Source organism: Scyliorhinus canicula, chromosome 2 (genome assembly GCF_902713615.1).
Source record: "Scyliorhinus canicula chromosome 2, sScyCan1.1, whole genome shotgun sequence".
Taxonomy (NCBI): domain Eukaryota; kingdom Metazoa; phylum Chordata; class Chondrichthyes; order Carcharhiniformes; family Scyliorhinidae; genus Scyliorhinus; species Scyliorhinus canicula.
Genome location: NC_052147.1, coordinates 169,463,136 through 169,486,459, shown reverse-complemented (window position 1 = coordinate 169,486,459; position 23,324 = coordinate 169,463,136). Strand labels below are relative to the sequence as shown.

At 44.7% G+C, this 23,324-nt stretch overlaps 1 protein-coding gene across 2 annotated transcripts in view; it reads right to left on the bottom strand.

Moving 5' to 3' along the window:
- Positions 1-21,876, bottom strand: part of vps16 (vacuolar protein sorting 16 homolog) — an 87,919-nt gene extending 66,043 nt beyond the window's left edge. For both annotated transcript variants that reach the window (XM_038789020.1, XM_038789021.1), the window contains exons 1-6: positions 21,759-21,876; positions 21,533-21,630; positions 17,586-17,714; positions 15,890-16,034; positions 8,923-9,038; positions 7,362-7,484 (exon numbers count right to left, since the gene is read on the bottom strand). In XM_038789020.1, coding sequence (XP_038644948.1) covers positions 7,362-7,484; positions 8,923-9,038; positions 15,890-16,034; positions 17,586-17,714; positions 21,533-21,630; positions 21,759-21,819 — 672 coding nt within the window. In that variant the 5' untranslated portion in view covers positions 21,820-21,876. The remainder of the gene's footprint in view (positions 1-7,361; positions 7,485-8,922; positions 9,039-15,889; positions 16,035-17,585; positions 17,715-21,532; positions 21,631-21,758) is intronic.
- Between the last annotated feature and the right edge of the window lie 1,448 nt (positions 21,877-23,324).

The window sequence follows — 23,324 nt, the reverse complement described above, 5'->3', positions numbered from 1 at the left end:
CCTCCTTCCCTTTCACCTCTTGATTTACAATTATTCTTGAAATGTTATTTGTGCCTTCTACAGTGAAGACACACAAAATATCTGTTCAATGCATCTGCCATTCCCTTAATTTCCATTATCAATTCTCCAGACTAGGTGTCTAGCGGACCAACACTCATTTTAGTCACTCTTTTTCTTTTTAAATATTGGTCGAAACTCTTACTGTATTTTATATTTCTAGCTTGCTAACTCTAATTTCTCCCTCCTTATTGCTGTTTATTAATATTCTGTCCAATCAGCCACGAATCTTCATGGAATTGTATGCTTTTTCTTTCAGTTTGATACTATCGTTAGCTTCCTTAGTTAGTCAGGAATGATGCCTCCTTCTCCCAGAATCTTTCTTTCTCACAAGAATGCATATTTGCTGAATGTTGTAAAATATCTCCTGAAATGTCTTACACTGCATCTCTACCCCTCAGCCTAATTTACCAGTTCACTTTAGCCAGCTCTATCTACATACCCTTATAATTGCCTTTATTTAAGTTAAAATACTACTCCTCTCGGCGTCAAACTGAATATGAAATTCAGTCATGTTACAATCACTGCTACCTCTGCGGTCATAGATTAATCCCGTCTTATTGCACTTTACCACATCTAGAATAGCCTACTCCCTGGTTGGCTCTTCAAAGAGCTGCTGCAAAAAACTGCTGAAAACGCTCTTTGGGACTTCCGGTGGCGGCGATGACGTAGGAAGCCGTACATTTGGGAGCTCCCGTTTCAAACTGACTTTTCAGCTCTTATTAGAGCCCAAAACGGAAATTTTTCGACGTCCCCCGGTGGGAGAAGGTGTGCTGATCGACTTTCCCCGCAGTTCATGACTCGAACTCGGAGTGGAAAGGGGGAAAAAACGGCAGCAGCTCCCCAGAAAAAACGGGGGAAGGAATCCAAGATGGCGGCTGGCAGAGCTCCAGAGGAGTGGAAGCAGTGGGCCCAGGAGCAACAAGCTGCTCTCCTGCGCTGTTTTGCAGATTTCAAGGCTGAGGTACTGAGCTCTCTGCAGGAAACAAATAAAAGACTCTCGGGGATTCAGACGACCCAGGGTGTTGCCATCAAAGAGTTGCAGACGCAGGCCACTGAACGAGAGGAGGAGGCCGGGATCCTCGTGAGTACCCATAAGAAGTGGCAGGACCGCTTCGAGGAGCTTGATCACCGCATGAGGCGGAAAAATCTGCGGATCTTGGGCCTTGCGGAGGGGCTGGAGGGGTCGGACCTGACAACCTACGATGCTGAGCTCGCTAGTGGGGGCCGGGTCTTTCCATCTGCCCTTGGAGCTGGAGGGAGCACACAGAGTACTGGCCAGGAGGCCTAAGGAGAATGAACCCCCGCGTGCGGTGCTGGTGAGGTTCCACCGGTTCAGTGATCGGGAGTGTGTGCTGCACTGGGCCAAGAAGGTGAAGAGCAGCAACTGGGAGAATGGGGTAGTACGGATCTACCAGGATTGGAGTGCGGAGGTGGCTAAGCGGCGGTCCGGGTTCATTCGGACGAAAGACGTGCTTTACAAGAGGAATATAAAGTTCGGAATGTTGCAGCCTGCGCGCCTGTGGGTAACTTATTCGGACCGGCATTATAATTTCGATTCCCCGGAAGAGGCGTGGGCCTTCGTGCGGACGGAGAAACTGGACTTGAACTAGGGGTTGGGGGTTGCGGGGTCGGTTGTAATACTTTATTGCTGGATTCTGCTGTTGCTGTGTTCTCTTTTTCTGTACTTTTGCAATTTTGATATGGTTATTTATGGGGGTGTTGTTCTGTTATTTTTTTTGCTGTGGGGCATTGTTTGAGTTTTGTATCTTGCGGGGAGGGTCGGGGGGGTTTGTTGTATTCTATGTCGGGTTGAGGGTATGGAGTGGGGCTGGTATTTGGGAGTTGCGTCAGAAGGGTGTGGTGGGGCAGTGCGAAAGCGCGGGCTTTCCTCTGGTTTCCTGCGCTGCGGGGCTGGGGGGTGGAGACGATGACGGGGCCTTAACTGGTTCTACCCCGCGCTGGAGCGGTGCCTGGAGGGGGGATAGGATGGGGGGATGATCCCACTTTGGGAGGGGTCGGGTTATTGGCGGGAGTTTCCGGGGTCAGCAGAAGTTAGCTGACCCACGGAAGTACAATGGAGGACGGTTCGCGGCTAGGAGGGTTCCTAGCCTGGGGGGAAGGGAGGGGGGGAAAGGGGAATTACAGGTTGCTGCTGGTAGGGTCAGGAAGGAGCTGGTGGGGGCCGGGGGGGACAGAGGTGAGCTGTTGTCGCTGTGGGGACTGGGTCGGGCAGGAGGTGCTGGCCAGGGGCGGGCAGTTGACGGGCTATGGCTAGTCGACGGGGGAGGGGGGCGGGACGCCCTCTGATCCGGTTGGTCACCTAGAATGCGAGGGGGTTGAATGGGCCAGTGAAGCGGTCGAGGGTACTTGCTCATCTGAGGGGGCTAAAGGCAGATGTGACAATGCTTCAGGAGACCCACCTGAAGGTGGCGGACCAGGTCCGTCTGAGGAAGGGATGGGTGGGGCAGGTTTACCATCTGGGTTGGATGTGAAGAACCGGGGAGTGGCGATTCTGGTTGGGAAAAATGTGTCATTTGAGGCATTGGAGGTGGTGGCGGATAAGGGGGGTAGGTATGTTATGGTTAGGGGCAGGCTACAAGGAGAGAAGGTGGCACTGGCTAGTGTGTATGCCCCAAATTGGGACGATGCGGGCTTTATGAGGCGTATGTTGGGACGGGTCCCGGATCTAGAGGCGGGAGGTCTGATCATGGGGGGGGGGGACTTCAATACGGTGTTAGATCCTTCACTGGATCGGTCCAGCTCTAGGACGGGTAGGAGGCCGGTGGCGGCCAAGGTACTGAGAGGGTTTATGGACCAGATGGGTGGGGTGGATCCATGGAGGTTTGTGAGGCCGAGGGCACGGGAGTACTCTTTCTTCTCCCATGTACATAGGGTCTACTCTCGGATAGACTTCTTCGTGGTGAGTAGGGGACTGATTCCGAGAGTGGAGGAGGCCGAGTGTTCGGCCATTGCAATCTCCGACCACGCTCCGCATTGGATAGAGTTGGAGATGGGGGAGGTGCGGGACCAGCGCCCGTTGTGGCGGTTGGATGTGGGGTTGTTGGCGGAGGAGAAGTTGTGTAGGAGGGTCCGGGCAAGTATTGAGGGGTACCTCGAGGTGAATGATACGGGGGAGGTTCAGGTGGGGGTGGTCTGGGAAGCCCTGAAAGCAGTGATTCGTGGGGAGCTGATCTCCATCCGGGCACACAGGGAGAGGAGCGAGAGGAGTGAGAGGGATAGACTGCTGGGAAAGATGCTGGAGGTAGACAGGAGGTACGCAGAGGCACCAGAGGAGGGACTGTTGGGGGAGAGGTGCAGCCTGCAGGCTAAATTTGATTTGCTGACCACTAGAAAGGCGGAGGCACAGTGGAGGAAGGCACAAGGGGCAGTGTACGAACATGGTGAAAAGGCGAGTAGGATGCTGGCTCATCAGCTCCGTAAGCGGGATGCGGCTAAGGAAATTGCTGGAGTGAGAGACAAGAATGGGAATGTGATGCGGAAGGGGGTAGAGGTGAATGAGGTCTTCAAGGACTTTTACGGGGAACTGTACCGGTCGGAGCCAACGGGGGAGAGGAGGGGAATGGAGAGGTTCCTCGACGGGCTTTCTTTCCCGAAGGTGCAGGAGGAGCAGGTGGAGGGGTAGGGTGCGCCGATTGAGCTGGAGGAGCTAGTTAAGGGGATCGGGCAGATGCAGTCAGGGAAGGCACCGGGGCCGGATGGTTTCCCAGTGGAATTTTATAAAAAGTTTGTGGACCTGGTGGGCTCCTTGTTGGTGCGGACACTTAATGAAGCGTGGGAAGGAGGGACTTTGCCCCCGACGATGTCGCGGGCGCTGATCTCGTTAATCTTAAAGAGGGACGAGGACCCCAGCATTGTTGTTCATACAGGCCCATATCTCTCCTCAATGTAGATGCCACGGTGCTGGCAAAAATCCTGGCCACCAGGATAGAGGACTATGTGCCAGGGGTTGTACACGAGGACCAGACAGGGTTTGTGAAGGGAAGGCAGCTGAACACGAATGTGCGGAGATTGTTGAATGTCATCATGATGCCGGCGATTGAGGGGGAGGCAGAGATAGTGGTGGCGCTGGATGCAGAGAAGACCTTCGATAGAGTGGAGTGGGGGTGCTTATGGGAGGTGTTGGGGAGGTTTGGATTTGGTGAAGGGTTTATTAGATGGGTGAGGCTGCTATATGAGGCCCCGATGGCGTGCGTGGCCACGAATGGGAGGAGGTCGGAGTACTTCCGGCTTTACCGAGGGACCAGGCAGGGTTGCCCCCTGTCCCCCTTGTTGTTTGCATTAGCATTCGAGCCGCTGCCGATGGCATTGAGGGATTCAGAGAGGTGGAGAGGTTTGGCGCAAGGTGGGGAGGAACATAGGGTGTCGTTGTATGCCGATGACCTGTTACTGTATGTGGCGGACCCGGTGGGAGGGATGCCGGGGGTGATGGAGCTGCTAGCTGAGTTTGGGACCTTTTCAGGTTATAAACTAAATTTAGGCAAGAGTGAGGTGTTTGTGGTGTACCCTGGAGACCAGGAGGAAGGAATTGGTAGGCTCCCACTTAGGCGGGCAGGGGAGAGCTTTAGGTACCCGGGGGTGCAAGTGGCCAGGGACTGGGGGACTCTCCACAAGCATAATTTCACCAGACTTGTAGATCAGATGGAGGAGGAGTTCAAGTGGTGGGACATGCTGCCATTGTCGTTGGCGGGGAGGGTGCAGTCCGTCAAAATGACGGTGCTTCCGAGGTTCTTGTTCCTCTTTCAGTGCATGCCCATCTTTATCCCCAGGGCCTTCTTTAGGAAAGTGACTAGCAGTATCTTGAGCTTTGTGTGGGCACATGGGACTCCGAGAGTGAAGAGGGTGTTCCTGGAGCGAGGGAGGGATGGAGGCGGGCTGGCGCTGCCCAACCTTTTGGGGTACTATTGGGCGGCCAATGTGTCAATGGTGCGTAAATGGGTGATGGAGGGGGGAGGGGCGGCGTGGAAAAGAATGGAGATGGCGTCATGTAGAGGTACGAGTCTGGGTGCCATGGTAACGGCGCCGCTGCCGCTCTTCCCTAAGAGGTTTACCACGTGCCCGGTGGTGGCGGCTACCCTAAGAATCTGGGGACAGTGGAGACGGCATAGGGGGGAAAACAGGGGGCTCGATGGAGGCTCCATTGGATGCCAATCATCGGTTCATCCTGGGGAACAAGGATGGGGGATTTAGGGGGTGGCAAAGGGTGGGCATCAGTAAATTGAGGGACCTGTTTATTGGCGGGAGGTTTGCGGGCCTGGGGGAACTGGAAGATAAATTTGGGCTTCCCCAAGGGAACATGTTCAGATACTTGCAGGTAAAGGCATTTTCTAGGCGACAGGTAGAGGGATTCCCTTTGCTGCCCTCGCGGGGGACGATGGACAGAGTGCGGGTCGGAGAGGGGAAGGTGTCTGACATCTACAAGGTAATGCAGGAGGTGGAGGAGTTGTCAGTGGAGGAGCTGAAGGCTAAATGGGAGGGGGAACTTGGGGAGCAGATAGAGGACGGGACTTGGGCGGATGCCTTGGAGAGAGTCAACTCTTCCTCTTCATGTGCGAGGCTTAGTCTCATCCAATTTAAGGTGCTGCACCGGGCCCACATGTCCGGGACTAGGATGAATAGGTTCTTTGGGGGTGAGGACAGGTGCACCAGATGTTCGCTGAGTCCAGCGAATCATGCCCATATGTTCTGGGCATGCCCAGCACTGGAAGAATTCTGGAAGGGGGTGGCGGGGACGGTGTTGAGGGTGGTTGGATCCAGGGTCAAACCAGGGTGGGGACTCGTGATTTTCGGAGTTGCGGTGGAGCCGGGAGTGCAGGAGGCGAAAGAGGCCGGTGTCCTGGCCTTTGCGTCCCTAGTAGCCCGGCGGAGGATCTTGCTGCAGTGGAAGGATGCGAGGCCCCCAAGTGTGGAGACCTGGGTCAATGACATGGCGGGATTTATAAAGTTGGAAAGGGTCAAATTTGCCCTGAGAGGATCAGTACAAGGGTTCTATAAACGGTGGCAGCCTTTTCTGGACTTCCTGGCTCAAAGATAGGTATCTTGGTCAATAGCAGCAGCAACCCCGGGGGGGGGGGGGGGGGGGGGAGAAGAGAGAGAGAGAGAGAGAGAAGAGAGAGAGAGAGAGAGAGAGAGAGAGAGAGGGGGGGGGGGGGGGGGGGGGGACACGCAAGGAGGGGTGTTCTTTATTATAGTTTCTATATTTTTTCGCTACGGTTATGTAACCGTAAGTTATTGTGTTAACTTAAGTTGTTGTTAATATGTTGGGTTGTTCATTGAGGAGGGGCGAAGGTTCATGATTGTTGTCATTACTGTTATCGTTGATATTTTAGTATGGTTTGATGTTGTTGTATAAATTCAAAATTTTTCAATAAAAATGATTTTAAAAAAAAGAAAACGCTCTTTGAATTAATCTTCCAGGTTACCTTTGTCAATCTGATTCATCCAATCTATATGTAGATTAAAATCACCCATGATTATCACCATACCATTCTCACAAGCCTCCGTTTCCATGCATTCTCTGTCCTATATTGTAGTTGTTAGGGAAACTATAAACTACTCTTGCAAGTGACTTCTCACCGTTGCTATTTCTTATCTCTATCCAAACTGATTATACATCTTGATCTTTAGAAGGCCAGTCATCTCTCATTGTTGTGCTGTCATCCTTAATTTAAAAAGCATCCTTGTTTTCAGATCCCCCAGGACATCGCCCTCTCTACCTCTGTAACCTCGTCCAGCCCTATTACCCTACAAGATCTCTGCATTCCTCCAATTCTGACCCCATGTGCAACCCGATTTTAACTGCTCCACCACTGACAGCTTTGCCGTCAGTTGTCTAAGACCTAAACTCTGGGATTCTCTCTGCCTCTCTGTTTAAATAATGTTTTTGTCATCTACCCTACTTTCTCATGTGGTTCAGTGTTCAATTTTGTTTGATAAAACTCCCTGTGTAACACATTGAACTGTTTTTAATATTTTATTAATAATAATCTTTACTATTGTCACAAGCGGGCTTGCATTAACACTGCAATGAAGTTACTTTGAAAATCCCCTAGTCGCCACACCCCGGCGCCTGTTTGGATACACAGAGGGAGAATTCAGAACGTCCAAATTACCTAACAACACATCTGTCGTGACTAAAAAGTTCTACATAAATGAAAGCTGTTGCTGTGAAACAATGCTCAAGTTGCTTCATTTTAGTCCAAATTAAAACAAATTAGTTCATTTAATTTTATCGCAGCAACTAACAAAAAATCATGCTTTCATGCTTAGACTGTTCACCTTACCTTCAATGACGAGGAACCCATCCAGATGTTACCGGTGTCTGTAAATAGAGCAAGCCATTTATAATTGAACGAAATAGCAATTTGCGTAAACGTACAGGCTTGTGGTCCAAGGCCAGGGGGAGTCTACAACAGAAAAAGTGATTTCAATGTATTAATTTAAACTCCGATCATTACTTTTTTCCTTATTCTCCAAGAGTGCAGAGGTCCATGCCTCTGCTACTCTTTTTACTATTTGTGGTCTGTACAAGTGGAGCAGGTTGGTTTACTCTTTGATCTTCTCCAACTTTAAAACATGTCCTTCATCAATAATTTCATCATTAAGACTGGAAAGTTACTGAACGTCCCTGTGTGTGACGCACATATATATAAATAAATATATATTTTTTTCCAATTATGGGCCAATTTAGTGTGACCAGTCCATCTACCTGGTTCATGGCTAAATATACAATTGTGCTGTGCCACCAGGCCTGCTCAGGAGCATGCGATCTTTAGTATCATTAAAGTTTCTAAATTAACGCTTGCAATTAGTAGACTGGACTAAGACACTTAAGAATCAGTTTAGGTCAATTTAGAAGGGTGTTGGAAACAAATATTTGTCACTACTACTTCTGTAAATAACCATCTAATGGTTCTGTGGCACTTTTCCCTTGGAGTCAGAAGGTCATAAGCTCAAGTCCCATTCCAGGTACTTTAGTAAAAAATCTAGGTTGAAGCTCCATAGTGAGTGAATGTGGCAATGTCTGAGATGCTGTCTTTAGATGACATGTTAAGCCCTCTCAGGGGGATGTAAAAGATCCCATGGTATCACCTGAAGAATCGGAGAGTTCTCCCAGTGACGTGATCAACAGTTATCTTTCAATCAACATTAGCCAGATTATCTTATTATTGCATTCTGATTATTTGGATCTTGCTAATTACCATAGTTCTTGCAATAGTGATTATAGTTCAAAAGTACTTAATTGGTTGGCATGCATTTTGGGATGTCCTGAGGTCATGAAATGTACTATATAAAATAAAGTCTCTGGAGGAGAGTGGAAATTAATAAACTTACATTTTACATAGCACTCATACTAATATTCCAAAGCTCTCTACTGTTAATGTTTCTAATTATCATCACCGTTGATTTGTAAGTTATTCTTCTATTGTAAATGTTTTAAGAATATTATACTTGGCTTACAAATCAGGAATGATAATTACCATTGAGTACTCTCCCAGGTGTAAGTTCACTTTTCTTCCTCTTCTCAGAGGCGAGTGCACATTTTGCATGGAATTGTGAATTAACTACAAAGAGCTCCCATACCTCAGTCAGTGGCATGCTGAGGTTACAAGGTAGTGGGTGCAATACCATTTGATAGCATCTTACCTCTGTTCAGGTTAACACTCATATTAATATCTATAGGCCATCTGTCACCTGGTAATGGGATTCAAGTTCAAATCTCCTATCTGTTGTTTTGGCAGTTGCAAACTGTCAATGTGTCAATTCCCAAATATATCTTGTACTTGTGTGAAATGCACAAACTGTCTAGCACATGTTATTGCTTCACGTAGATTTTATGCTTACCACAGCCCTGCAGGAAGCATTATCCAAAATAAATAAATCCTTCCCATTAGCCAGAACAATTTTGGTCTGTCGATCTTGTACCAATACAGCCCAGCATGTTGGTGGGTGCTGGAGTCCTGTTAGGGAGAAAAAAATAAAATCCAGTAGCTGCTCATACATATTTATCAAAATTAAATTTCACTGTAATATTTTGCTCTGGTTTACATCCACTGAGGATAATGGTAAAATACAACATGCTAGCCCAGATGGCATTACAACATATTAGCAATATAAAAAACTCAAAGCTGGTAAAGATATTAGTCACATCTAGTCCTTCTTGCTTCCATACCAGTTGCATATCATAATGTGTTTATTTTCAAAGTACTTCAATAATTTTGCCTCTAGTCTCTTCCTTTGGTAGGGGGGCCATTAACCCCCTTTCAATATTTCTTTGCAAACTTTCTGAATCCATAGCTTTCTGTTAGGAAGGATAATCAAACTGTCCTGAAGTCAGCTAATTTTATATTAGTCTTGATTTCTCAATATAGTAGCATAGAACATAGAACACTGCAGCGCAGTACAGGCCCTTCGGCCCTCGATGTTGCGCTGACCTGTGAAACCACTCTAAAGCCCATCTACACTATTCCCTTATCATCCATATGTCTATCCAATTACTATTTAAATGCCTCATGTTGTCATTTTAGTGTCAAATAAGGAAGATAAGTAATTTGTAGATTTTGGGCTGCGACTGACTGCAGCAGTTCTCAGTTACAGGATGGGGAAGAACCGAAGAAGAGTAAGCTATTCAGCCCTTTGAGCCTGCTCCACCATTATATAAGATTATGGCCTCACCTCCACCTTCCACTGCTATTCCATTATCCTTTAATTATGATTGTATCCAATAATCTACCAATCTCTCTCTTGCATATATTCTTTTTTTTTTTTAAATAATTTTTATTGGAATTTTTTACAGAAAATATAAAAATATAACAACAAGTATAGCAAAAAGCAGTAATATGCAACTAACAGCCCCATAACACCCACAATTCCCCCCATACCGTAACATCACATGTATCACACTCCCCCACCCCCCCCAAACAAGAGAACTTAACCATAAATTAAAATTAGATAAATCAAATTTAAATAAAATAAGCCAACATAATCAACGTCCCCCCCCCCCACCCCCCCCCCCCCCCCCCCCCCCCCCCAACCCGGGTTGCTGCTGCTACTGTCCCAGTACCCTATCGTTGAGCCAGAAAGTCGAGGAAAGGTTGCCACCATTTAAAGAACCCTTGCACCGATCCTCTCAGGGCGAATTTAACCTTCTCAAGCTTAATGAAGCCCGCCATGTCATTGATCCAGGTCTCCACGCTTGGGGGCCTCGCGTCCTTCCACTGTAGCAAAATCCTTCGCCGGGCTACTAGGGATGCAAAGGCCAGCACACCGGCCTCTTTCGCCTCCTGCACTCCTGGCTCTACCCCAACCCCAAAGATCACGAGTCCCCATCCTGGCTTGACCCTGGATCCCACCACCCTTGACACCGTCCTCGCCACCCCCTTCCAGAACTCCTCCAATGCCGGGCATGCCCAGAACATATGGGCATGGTTCACTGGACTCCCCGAGCACCTGGCACACCTATCTTCACCCCCAAAGAACCTACTCATCCTCGTCCCAGTCATGTGGGCCCTATGCAGCACCTTGAATTGGATGAGGCTAAGCCGCGCAAACGAGGAGGAAGAATTTACCCTCTCCAGGGTCTCTTGCATATATTCAACGACCGATCATCCACAGTTATCTTGGAAAGAGAATTCCAAAAACCCATACTTTTGCGAGCAAATTCATCTCAGTCCTAAGTAACAGACCCCATGTTCTAGACCCCACAGTCCAGAGGAAACATCTTCCTTATATGTATCCTATCGAATCCCTTAAATAGTTTACATGTCTTAATTAAATCACCTCTCATTCATTTAAATGTAAGTCAATATATGCCTTGACTACTCAATCTTCTTCACAGGACAATCCTTTCAACCCCAGAATTAATCTTGTGAAGCTTTGTTCCACTCCTTCTAAGCAAATTATATCCTTCCTTATGTAAGACGACCAAAATGGTACACAGTACTCCAGGAATGGTCTCACCAGAGCACTATATAATTTCAGCAAGATATCTTTACTCCAATTCTTTTGTTGAAATAAAGGTATCTAACCATTTGTCTTCCTAATTGCTTGCTGTATCTGCATGTTAACTTTCTGCGATCCATATACTAGGACACCCAGGTCCCTTCAAATATCTTTTTCCAGCCTCTCACCATTTAAACAATATTCAGCTTTTCTATTTTCCCTAGCAAAGTGGATAAATTGTAAATTCACATTTCTCCACATTATTTTCTATCTGCCATGTTCTTGCCTTAGCATTCAATCTGTTTAAATCCTTTTGCAGCTTACTTTTCCACGTAACTGTCTCATCAACAAGCATGGATATATTGCACTAGATTCCCTCATTCAAATCAATGCTATAAATAGCTGAGGCCTAAGCACATACCCAGCCTGCCAACCAAAATAATCAATTTATTCCTGATCTGTTTTATGTCCATTAACTGATCCTTAATCTATGCTAAGACATTGCCCCCCAAATCCCCCATCACAGGAGCCCTATTTTTGTGTCATAACCCTTATGGTACCTTAATGAATGCTTCTTGAAAATTCAAATACACTATTGCACTGGTTTCCCTTTATCTAACCTGCTGGTTGCAATCTCAAAAATAAATTGAAAAGGTGTGTCAACTTGATTTACACATAAATAAACTCATGTTGAGACTAGTTCGGTATATTACCATTTTCTAAGTAACCTGTTACCACATTGCTAATAACAGATAATAGCATTTACTAACAATGGATGTCAGGCTAGCTAGCCTATTGTTCCCCGATTTCTCTCCGTCCTTTTTTGAGTAGTGGGTTTATGTTTGCTACCATTCAATCCATGGGAATTATAGAATCGAGGGAATTCTGGAAGATCAAACCAATGCATCTGTAGCTACCTCTTTTAAAACCTTACATGTCATCAAGCTCGGATATCTTAACCTCTCATCTGTTGCCAAATTATCAGACTGCTTCTCCAACATCCAGTACAAGCTGAGCAGAAATTTCCTCCAACTAAATATTGGGAAAACAGAAGCCATTTTTTTGGCACCTGCTCCAAACTCTGTTCCCCAACTACTTACTCCCTCCTTCTGCTCAGCATCAGTTTAAGACTAAACCAGTGTATTGGTAACCTTAATGTCATATTTGACTACAAGATTAACTTCCAGTCATATATTCGCACATCACCAAGGCTGCCTATTATAACCTCTGGAACATTTCCCAACTTTATTCCCGCCCCAGTCTAAATACTGCATGAAACCCTCATTAGTGCCTTTGTTACCTCTGGATTTGACAATTCCGACACATTCCAGTCTAGTCTCCCACAATTTATCATCAGTAAATTTGAGGTACACCAAAGCTCTGCTGCTCACATTTTAATTCAACAGCAAATCCCATTTCCATCACCCCTGTGCACACAGATGCCCCCAGTTCCTGGTCAAGCAACATCTTGATTTTAAAATTCTCATCCTTGCTTTCAAATCCCTCTATGGCCTTACCTCTCCCTATCTCTGTAATCTCCCCCCTACAACCCTCCGAGTTATCTGCACTCATCTAATTCTGGCCTCTTGTACGTCCCCGATTTTAATCACTCCACCATTGGAGGCCGTGCTTTCAGTTGCCTTGGCCTTAGCTCTAAAATTCTCTCCGTATACACCTCTATCTCACTTTCCTCCTTTACCAAACTCCTTAAAACTTACTTCTATGACAAAGTTTTTTGTCATCTGCCCTAATATTTCCTTATCTAGCTCATCATTATGTTTTATTTTATAGTGCTTTTGTGAAGTGCCTTGGGACGTTTTATTTTTTATGTTTTTTAAAGTCATTTTTGATTCTCAGTAATTTCTCCAATAGTATTTATTTACTAATACTAATTTATTTAGGTTCCACATTCTCTCTAGACCCTTGGTTTGCCATTATTTCCAGAATGCCTTTTGTGTCTTCTACCATGAAGACAGTTAGAAAAAAATTGTTTAATTTATCTGCCATTTCCTTATTCACATTATAACTTCTCTTGTCTCTGTTTTTAAGGGAACCATGTTTACTTTTGCTAATCTCTTTTTACAGATCTATAGGAGTTTTCACGCCTCTTCCCACGCGAGAGTGAAGATGGCCCAAGAGGTGTGGAATGGGAGATTAGATTGGATGTCCTCGAAGGGACAGAATGAAGGATTGGAATGGCATGGAAGAGATGAAATGAAAGATCAAGATGGCACAGTATGCAGGTGCAGGATTGGGGAGTGGGGGTTGGGAAAGCGAGAATGAGAGGACCATGATATGAGGGAGATGAAAGGAATATGATAAGTCTGGCATGAGAAGGATGGCACCGGAAGGATGGAAGGGGATTGAGATTTAAAGAAGTACTATTGCAATAAATAAATTAATTGCATTGCAAATGTTTTGTGGGGGTCTTTCTTAATCTATCATATTATGATAACAAATATTATGGTAAGAGGCTTCATTAAAGGACATTGTAGACTGAATTATTCAATAACAGTGTGGAGAAACAGTTTTGCAAAATCATCTTGAAATACATTATCCTTTATAATTGGTGCAAATGATACAGCAACAAAGACTAACTTATAATTAAAAGTTTCACGAGGTAGAACTGCAATTATTCAGAACAATAGTGAAACAATTAATAAGCTGGTAAAATAAGGAGTCATACATACTAACACAACAGAATCAAGAGCTTAAGTAAAGAAAACTAAAGTTACAAACATGAGATAGGTCAGTCAAGTGCTCCTTTCATATAACTATATTTAAATTTCTATATAATTATGTAATGCAGAATCATGCAGATTGTCAAAGAAGAAGCAAAACATATGTAAGAACTGTATGTTTTCAATGAGTGCTTCTGCTTATTAAGGCCTACCATATGGAGTTCCGAACTGTATTGCACTGCAGATATGAATAAGAACCTGCGATCTAACGTTTTCTCAGTTTAAACTCACGCCCTCTCAGTTTGCTATTTCATGCTTCCCATATTTGCCAGAATCAATGGTGACCCAAAAAGGGTTAATCTATGAGGATCGGTTGCATATACTTATGTCTTATGCTCTTGAGTAAAGAAGGTTGAGTGGTGATCTAAACAAGGTGCTTAAGGTGTTTAAATGATTTGACAGGGTACATAGAAAGGATTTTCTCTGGTAGGGAAGGTTAGAAAAAAGGGAAATAACACTAAAATTAACTAGACAGTTCAGGGTTGATGTCAGAAAGAACTTCTTTACACAAAGGGTAGTGGAAATCCAGAATTCTTGCCCCCTCACCCCCTGAACAAAAAATAAAGCTGTGGAGGCTGAGTCAACTGAACATTTTAAAGCTGAGATTGATGGACTTTTGTTGGATTTGACATTGACAATATTTTTGCCCTCCAAGCTGCTGAAGCACAAGGTAGAAATGGCAGTGCCTTCAACATGGCACCTGGGAGCTGAACAGAGAAAGGAATTGTATATCTCTTTAACCAATCAAGTTAAAGCTTAGACATTAACTGAAAATTCCTTCTCCTACACTGTTAAGAGTTGGTGTATTCAATGCCAAACCAGGTGCAGAAAGAGAAATTTTAAAAATGAGAGGAAGAAAAATACAGAAGAAATTTTTTTAAATTCCAAAATTACTTTAAATCTCCAATTATACCTGAAGGAATGAGACGCCACAGTTGCTTGACTGGCCGTAATTAGCAATTAACACATTGATGACACTCAATGTATTTGAAAGGGAAGTCAGACAATAAAACACCATTTTTGTGAAGTTAACAGGTGAGAAATTTAACAGAAACTTTTATGATTTGAGTGTAATTTCTCCTCTGTCTTCCTATGAAGCTGATATGGTTCTTCCACATAAACAATGGTGAATGTTATTAGCCTCACCCTTATTTTGATGGCACATTTTGGGTCATTTGTTGCACGTGACTTTGCATGGTTTGTGCTCAGTTAGTTTGCTAGCAAGGGAATAGTAGTATACACATCGAATAAATTCTGATGTTTCTGCACAATTTATTTATCCAATGAAATATCACTCCAGTAATTCAAATGTAATGTTCATCCATATAACTTGCTTTCCAAAAGTGTTATGAACTCCACCGTGTGCCCCCAAGGAGAGTTTTGAAACTAACTTCACAATGGATACATTAGGCAGCGTTTAGAATTTAAACTGGAAACAAAGTGTGTGTAAAATGGGATTAGTCATTGCTGATCATATCATGATATCAGGGCAAGATGGTGGGGTAGTGATAATGTCACTGGACTCGTAATCCAGAGGCTGCAGCTAATACTCTGGGGGACTTGGGTTCAAATCACACAACAGCCGATTAATTAATAAAAATCTGGAATTGAACGCTAGTTTCAGTATTGGTGAGCATGAAACAATCATCGATTCTCAGAAAAGTCCACCTGGCTTACTAATATCCTTTAAGCAAGGAAATCTGCCTTCCTTACCTGGGCTGACTTACATCTGACCCCAGATCTACAGCAATGTGATTAACTCTTAACTGCCCTTTCAAATGGCCTCGCAAGCCAGATAGTTCAATGGTAGTTAGGGATGGGAACAAATGCTGGGCTTGCCAGCGAGGTCCACATCCGATGTAAAAATGTTTAAAAAACAATAAATCCAATTGCACATCTTTAGTGTCAACCCTCCAAAGGGTTGAACTAACTACATATACATGACTCCATGTCTATGAGTCTATCATATTAGTCTGAGTCTTCATACAAATTATGAATTTAGTAGATATACTGAGTCAACAAATGTCAGAGCTTCAATCTAATTTAAATCTTAATATAAACCAATTACCAAATTGAAGTGGGTTGCACTGCAGCAATTTGATTCCACTATTGAATCTTAGAATATTTACCTGGAACTTCAGGGAATCGCCGGAGTTTGAGGTCATCTATATTTGTGGCAAGTGTGAATCTAAAGGCACCAGTTAATATAGCAACTCCTGATCCATAAGGAGTGAAAAAAATCTTGGCCTCCATAACTCGATTTTGTAACACCTCCTTCAAAATGAAAGCAATAAATTTATTCCATTACTGAATAATATCTTTAAACACAAGTCATTATTATGTAAATTTATTTGAATACTTTTTCTATATTAAGGAATTATTACATAGAGTAAAATCAGCAAACAGTTGCATTTCACAGCTAATTGGTACTAGCATGTTTGTGACCATTAAATCACAGACAGATCAACAAGGGCCTCTTTTTGTAGCTGACATTGGGAGGAGAGCACTTATTTAGTTAATTTCAAAAATAAATTTAGAGTACCCAATTATTTTTTTCAATTAAGGGGCAATTTAGCATGGCCAATCCATAGGCCGCACATCCTTGGGTTATGGGGGCGAGACCTACGCAGACAAGGGGAGAATGTGAAAACTTCACACGGACAGTGACCCGGGGCCAGGATCGAACCCGAGACCTCAGCGCCATGAAGCAACAGTGCTAACCACCAAGCCAACATGCCGCCCACTTACTTACTTAATTGACAATAGTAATCTATTAGTAGCAACATGATGGTACTGTAGCTGCACAGAAACAAGCTACCCAATAGAGAAAAATGCTTTCAATATATTCTGAATATTATTTTTGCCCAACTTGGAGAATGGGAGTTATTTTTGGCTCGTTAAAGTTTTCTCTACCCTTGTCCAAGCTAAGTGAGGGGAAATATTAACATTAATGTAGCATCCCAGGCCATTTTATGAACTTTGAACTGCAGTGACTGAAATTGCATAGATAAATCTGGTACCCATTTGTCCGCAGAAAAATTCCATAAATGAGATGAACAATTATACTTGTCTCTGATAGTTTTGACTGAGAGTTGAACTTGACAGAGTCATCGAGAGAATGCCTTTCTCTACTTTGAAAAGAATAGGGAGATATTTTACGTCCATCTGACCACTAGAACAAGAGCTTTCATCTGGGACTTCTATGAAGATTTGTTAACTGACAGGCTGCCCTCACCCAACCCTCCCAATCAACTTCCTTTCCTCGACTATTATTTTTTTAAATTTAGAGTACCCAATTCATTTTTTTCCATTAAGGGGCAATTTAGCATGGCCGATCCACCTACCATGCACTTCTTTGGGTTGTGGGGGCGAAACCCAAGCAAACACGGGGAGAATGTGCACACTCCACACGGACAGTGACCCAGAGCCGGGATCAAACCTGGGACCTTGGTGCCGTGAGGCAGCAGTGCTTGCCACTGTGCTGTGCCTTTCCTCGTCTCTTGATGGCTCACCATTAAATATAGTTCAATGAGTATCAAGCACCCTCTGCTATATAGATCAATTGTCCAAATTACAATGTTTTCTAAGGGATAATAATAATAATAATAATAATAATAATCGCTTATTGTCACAAGTAGACTTCAATGAAGTTATTGTGAAAAGCCCCTAGTCGCCGCATTCCGGCGCATGTTCGGGAGGCTGGTACAGGTATTGAACTTGCGCTGCTGCGTTGTTCTGCATTACAAATCAACTGTTTAGCCCAGTGTGCTAAACCACCCTTTCTATGATCAGATTTGTACAATATCATGTTTCACATCAACTTACATTTCCCATGCTGAAGTGCCTCTTAAACGTGCCAAATATGTCATGGATCAGAACAGTTCCGTCATCTTGTATAAAAAGCAGATCTTCAACGATAGTCCAGCCAATGTGAACTACAATACCACTTTTCCACTGCAGGTATGAACAATACAAAAAGTAGAAGTATTATTAACTTCCAATTTATGGGTTAGCTTGAATACAACCACCTCATTCTGGCCACCGTCATATGCGCCCTGTGGACTACTTTGAATTGAATAAGGCTAAACCTAGCACACAAAGAGGATGCATTCACTCTCCTCAAAGCCTCCTCCCACAGACTAGACTCCAACTCCCTCCCCAGCTCTTCCTCCCACTTTCACTTAACTTGACCTGTCCGGGTGCCCCCCGGTCCATTAATTCCTTGTAGATCTCCGTCATCCTACTGACACCACCTTGTTATGCAACCCCAGGGGCGGCAATTCGGCAAAGGACACACCAGTTTCCTCACACAGGCCCGCAGCTGTAAGTACCGAAACTCATTCCCACAAAACGACAGTGAAAAAAGTGGCTGAAAGTCCGTCGGGGAGTGGAAAGGTCTCCGCGGGGACAGCAGGGAAAGTGGAGGCTGGGGCACCATGTGAGGCCGCATTGCCCACGGCTGAAGAAATGACTACGGTGATGGCCGTGGAACTCGAAAGGCAGTTCACAAAACACATGGAGGCAATGAGGAAGGAGATGGGGGCGGTATTGAAAGTGCTGGTGGAGGAGGCGATTGCCCCGGTGAGGGCAGCGGTATTCAGCGCAGTGGCGGAGGTGTGGGAACAAGGTGAGGCGCTGAAGGAAGTGGAGGACACATTACTGTATCACAGTGACCAACTTACCTCGATGGGGAAGGAGATGCGGAAGGTGATAGAGATCAACAAGGGTCACGATGTTGGCAAAGCTATTGGGGGAGGGGGATGATCCCTCCCGATATGAACTGGATCGGGCTCATCGGTCGTGGAAGCCTGTACCAAAGGAGGGTGAGCCGCCAAGAGTAGTGACTCTGTGTTTCCGTAGGTACAGTGTGAAGGAGAAGGTCCTGTGCTGGGCAAAGCAGAAGCGGGTGGTGCAGTGGGCTGGAGCTGGCATACGCATACATCAGGACTTTACAGTGGAGCTGGCGAGGAGGCGGGCTGCTTTCAACCGGGTGAAGAAGGCACTGTACATCAGCAAGGTGCAGTGCAGCATAGCATATCTAGCTAAGTTGAGGGTGACCTACAAATAAAAGGACTTTTATTTTGGGATGGTAGAAGCAGCGGAGGAGTTTGCAAAGGCAGAAGGGCTGTGGCAGAATTGAGAAATGGTCATGTACCGATGTAGCCTCATGTAACTGTATTTTTTCACTGCGTGCTGGTGTATGTGCTAAATGAGGCAATGTTGCATATATTTGGACAAGGGAAGAGATGGGACTTTCATTTACAATGATGGTTCTTTGGGGCTTTGTGTATGCGGGGTCTGTGTGCTAAAGGGGATTTCTTGGTTTTCCTGGGACCGGGCTAGGTGGAAATAGACCGGGCGTGAGGTGGGGGGAGGGGCTGTGGTCATCAGAGCCTGGCAAAACGGGTTCCGATGAGTCTAGCCGGGGTGGAAAGTTGGGGGGGAAGGAACAGAGGTTGGGGGGAGGAGTTTTATAAGAGGAAGTGGAGGGGAGGAGTTGGGGGGGGGGGGGGGGGGTGTTTACAATTCATGGGTATCATTTATGGTACTGTTTTGGGGATTGGATGGCATTGAATGTTAGGGGGGTGGAGGGTGGGGTGGACTCTATAGGTCAATGGTGACCATAGGCGATTCCCGATTCCTTTTTCTTTTTTCCTTTGTTTTTCCCACCGTGGGAGGGTTTGTTTTATTTTATGCTTATATTGTCAGGTGGGCCATTGTTTGGGGTGGTGGGAGAATGGGATCGTTGTTGTTGATAAGGGGATTGATTTTGTATTTGTTACCGTTTACTGCTTGTTGGTGGGATGTAAATTCTGAAGAAAACGGAGAATAAAAATATTTTACAAAAAAAAATTTTTTACAAAAAAAAATGGAGACTATGCTAATAGACCTGCATGATGTTTTACAATTCAATTGTGCTGGATACATTGAGAATGATATAACCTTTAAAAAAAAAAATTGGAGTCAGGATGTGCACGGCACTGGTAAGGTGCCATCACTGTCCATTGCTAGCGGCTTTGAAAAAGTGATGATTGGCATTTTTCCTGTACTGCTGTAATCCTTCTGGTGGATGGTGCTCCCAAATTGGTATTAGGTAAGGAATTCCAGGTTATTGCCCCAATGAAAATGAAGGATTACTAATATTAGCTGCTGCAAAGAACATTTCAAAGAAATTCAAGGTTAGCAATAAATGCTGGTGTTGCCATATCCCAAGAATGAATTTTGAAAAAACTTACTAACTCTGCAGTTCATTTGTCAGACAGGAAGAATGGTAGCGGAAGCAACAATCAAAATAATATTTTAACAGAAGTAATAACATGTACATGGCATGCATTGTTAAAATGCAGGAATCAAACAATATTCTCAATGGAAATGTGAGTGAACTAACGTTTGAAGGAAGTGTGTTTAATTAACAGTGCATTGGAGAGCTCAAACAAGGAAGACTGGCATCTGAGCAGCAAAGAAGCTAAGTGATAACCAAACAGAATGGACAAAACTGCCATGTAAATAAAGGCACATCAGATTAAAATTAAACAACTACATGTACACATGAATAAATAAGTTGTTTTGTTTCCTTGATGATGTTAGGATCCTGCACGAGTCACCCCAACAATTTGCAATTTGTCAAACTGTGAGGAAAGCATACTTCCCCCCAGGAGTGATGACTCTGACCAATAGGTGATGGAATACTCACCACTTGCCTGGATGAATGCAGCTCCAACAGCACTCAAGAAGCTTGACACCATCCAAGTCAAGCTGGCTGCTTTGTCTGGCAACCCATCGACAAACATTCACTCCTTCCACCACTAATGCACAGTGGCAGCATTGTGCCCCATCTTCAAGATGCACTGCATGAACTCACCAAGTCACCTCAGACAGCACCTTTCAAACCCACAACCGCTGTCATCTAGGAGGACAAGGGCATTCGACACATGGGAACCCCATCGAATGTTTCCCTGCAAGTCACTAACAACCCTGATTTGGAAATAGATCACCATTCCTTCACAGTCGCTGCTGGAACTCCCTCCCTAATAGCACAGTGGGTGTACCTACATCACACGGATTACAGCGGTTCAAGAAAGCAGTTCACCACCACCTTCTCAAGGGCAAGTAGGGAATGGATGGATATAAATGCTGGCCGAGTCAGTGACACCACATCGCAAGAATGAATTAAAAAACATCCAAAGAAAAATTAAAGCAGGGCTACAAGATCATGTAAGCAAGAAGTAAATGCTTTGATGCAGCTGATTCACTGATGACATTCAGTGATTATTTGTCTTTATAACTATTTAACTTTATGCTATTTAACTTAAATAAAAATAGATAAACCTTCCTAACAAGTTGAATGGGTGTGTGGGGGTTGTTGGCGGTGGAGAATGAAGGTGGGGTATTCATGACCAGTTAAGAGATCATAAAGTTTTTCACCACTTTTACTGTAAGGCTGGACTGACCATTTGCTAACAAGGTATCGTACAATTCCTACCTCAACTCTGGCATTTTATGATGCTACAATAAAACATTTGAAATCTTCCTCTAGTATTGTTTTTAAAAGTTTTTTCTGTGTAGATTATTCATGTGAAATATTATTGTCATTCTGAAGTAAGGTCTGAAACGTTAATTCTGTTTCTCTCTCCACAGGTGATGCCAAATCTGAGTATTTCCAGCATTTTCTGACCTTATTCCAGCGTCCACAATATTTTACTATTGTCATTCCTTAGCCAAGTTGTATTTCAAATTGGGATAACAAGAAATAACAGAAAAGTAAAGCTTACTGGGAAGGAAATGATTCGATTTCCCGATGAGGAGTAGATTTCCACGACAGGTCGTAAATTTGGAGCTTTTTCCTTGCGTGATCCATTGATCATCAAAGCTGCAACAGATGAACAACTATTTCACATTGCCACCAGTCATACCCAACTTTGTTTCTAATAAGATCGCACTTCCAAAAATGGGAAAGAGGCAAAAAAGATGCATTAAATAAGCTACAGAAAGTCTTACCAATTGGGCCACCATATGGTGCAACTGCAATTAAACAGTTACTGATGTCTTCTTTTATCATCCACTCAGAGTACAGGTCAAATTTCCTTCACAGAAAAAAAATGTACAGTTACTGAAGCGGAAAATTTAAGTTTCAAGCATGCAAATACCAGTAACTGGCATGATCATACCAACTTGTCAATTTCCTCTAAAGCAGTGTTTTTCAACCCACTTTTGCCAACTGGCCGATCTTTGCGACCCACACCGGCCGACCTCTGCGACCCACGCCACGTTCGTTTACCTTTAATGTGCAAGGGGCACTGCAAACTCACGGCGCCAAGGTCCTAGATTCGATCCCGGCTCTAGGTCAGTGTCCGTGTGGAGTTTGCACATTCTCCCCATGTTTGCGTGGGTTTCACCCCCACAACATGAAAAGATGTGCAAGGTAGGTGGATTGGATATGCTAAATTGCCCCTTAATTGGAAAATATTAATTGGGTACTCTAAATGTAGTAAAAAAAAAAAATTTTTTTAATTAAAAAAAATAATGTGCAAGGGTTTGTCCTGTTTTGTCCTCACAATCTCACCACAATCAGGTTCACAGGAGAGGGCAATGCGCAACAGGTGCAGCTTTCAGCCAGTTCCTTTGTGCATCTTCACAACCTCACACGTGTAGGTCGTCGTGCGGGGCAATAGCAACAAAATGCTTGTTTTACTCAACACTGGATTCTCGTGGAAATTGCTACTTCATGAACATTTAGCTTTTTAAAAAAAAAGTGCTGTCACAGGACTTCCAGTGATGGGGATGTGCTGAATCGTCGCATATCAGGTTGCACTCCTCCATAAGACAACAAAATAGGCACTTTTGACCGAATTTAGTCCGCAAAATCGGACTTAAATATCTCCATACCTTCAATGAGAACACATAGGCTGGAAATTCCATGAAGCAGCTCGAGAGGCCGCAGGGACATCTGGAATTGCAGCAAGGGACAGGAGTTTCAAACAAGCGGGTCGGCAGCCCCAAGAGGCAAAAGGTTTCTGGCCACCCCTATGAGGGGGGGGGGGATGGTGACCCGGAAAGCAAGCCCCCCCTTCCCCCGCCAGGTGATGGATGGAAGACGTTCCTAACCAGGAAACTAAAAGCGATGAAGGATGACATCAAGGCCAAGATAAAGGAGGCAGTCAAGGTGGCAGAGGTGGAGGCGCTAGCCACCATGCAGATGGCTCTCAATGGCATTGGAAAGAGATTGGAAGCCCAGGGGAGAACAATACGGGAGCTGGAAAAGGCATTGACAGACCAGAGCGACTGAATTGTTGCCCTGAAGGCAGAGATCAAGAGGTTGGTGGCGACCCAGGGGAGCATGAAAGGAAAGGTCGAGGACCAGGATATTCGGTCGAGGTGGCAGAACATTCGAATAGTGGGCCTGCCGAAGGGAATCGAGGGTAGGGGCCCAACTGACTATGTGGCCCAAATGCTGGGCAACCTCGTTGCAGGAGGGACAGCTTTCCCAAACCGCCGGAGATCAACAGAGCTCACAAGTCACTCTGATTTGTAGGGCCAGGGGGCAGCCGAGGGCAATAATAGCCA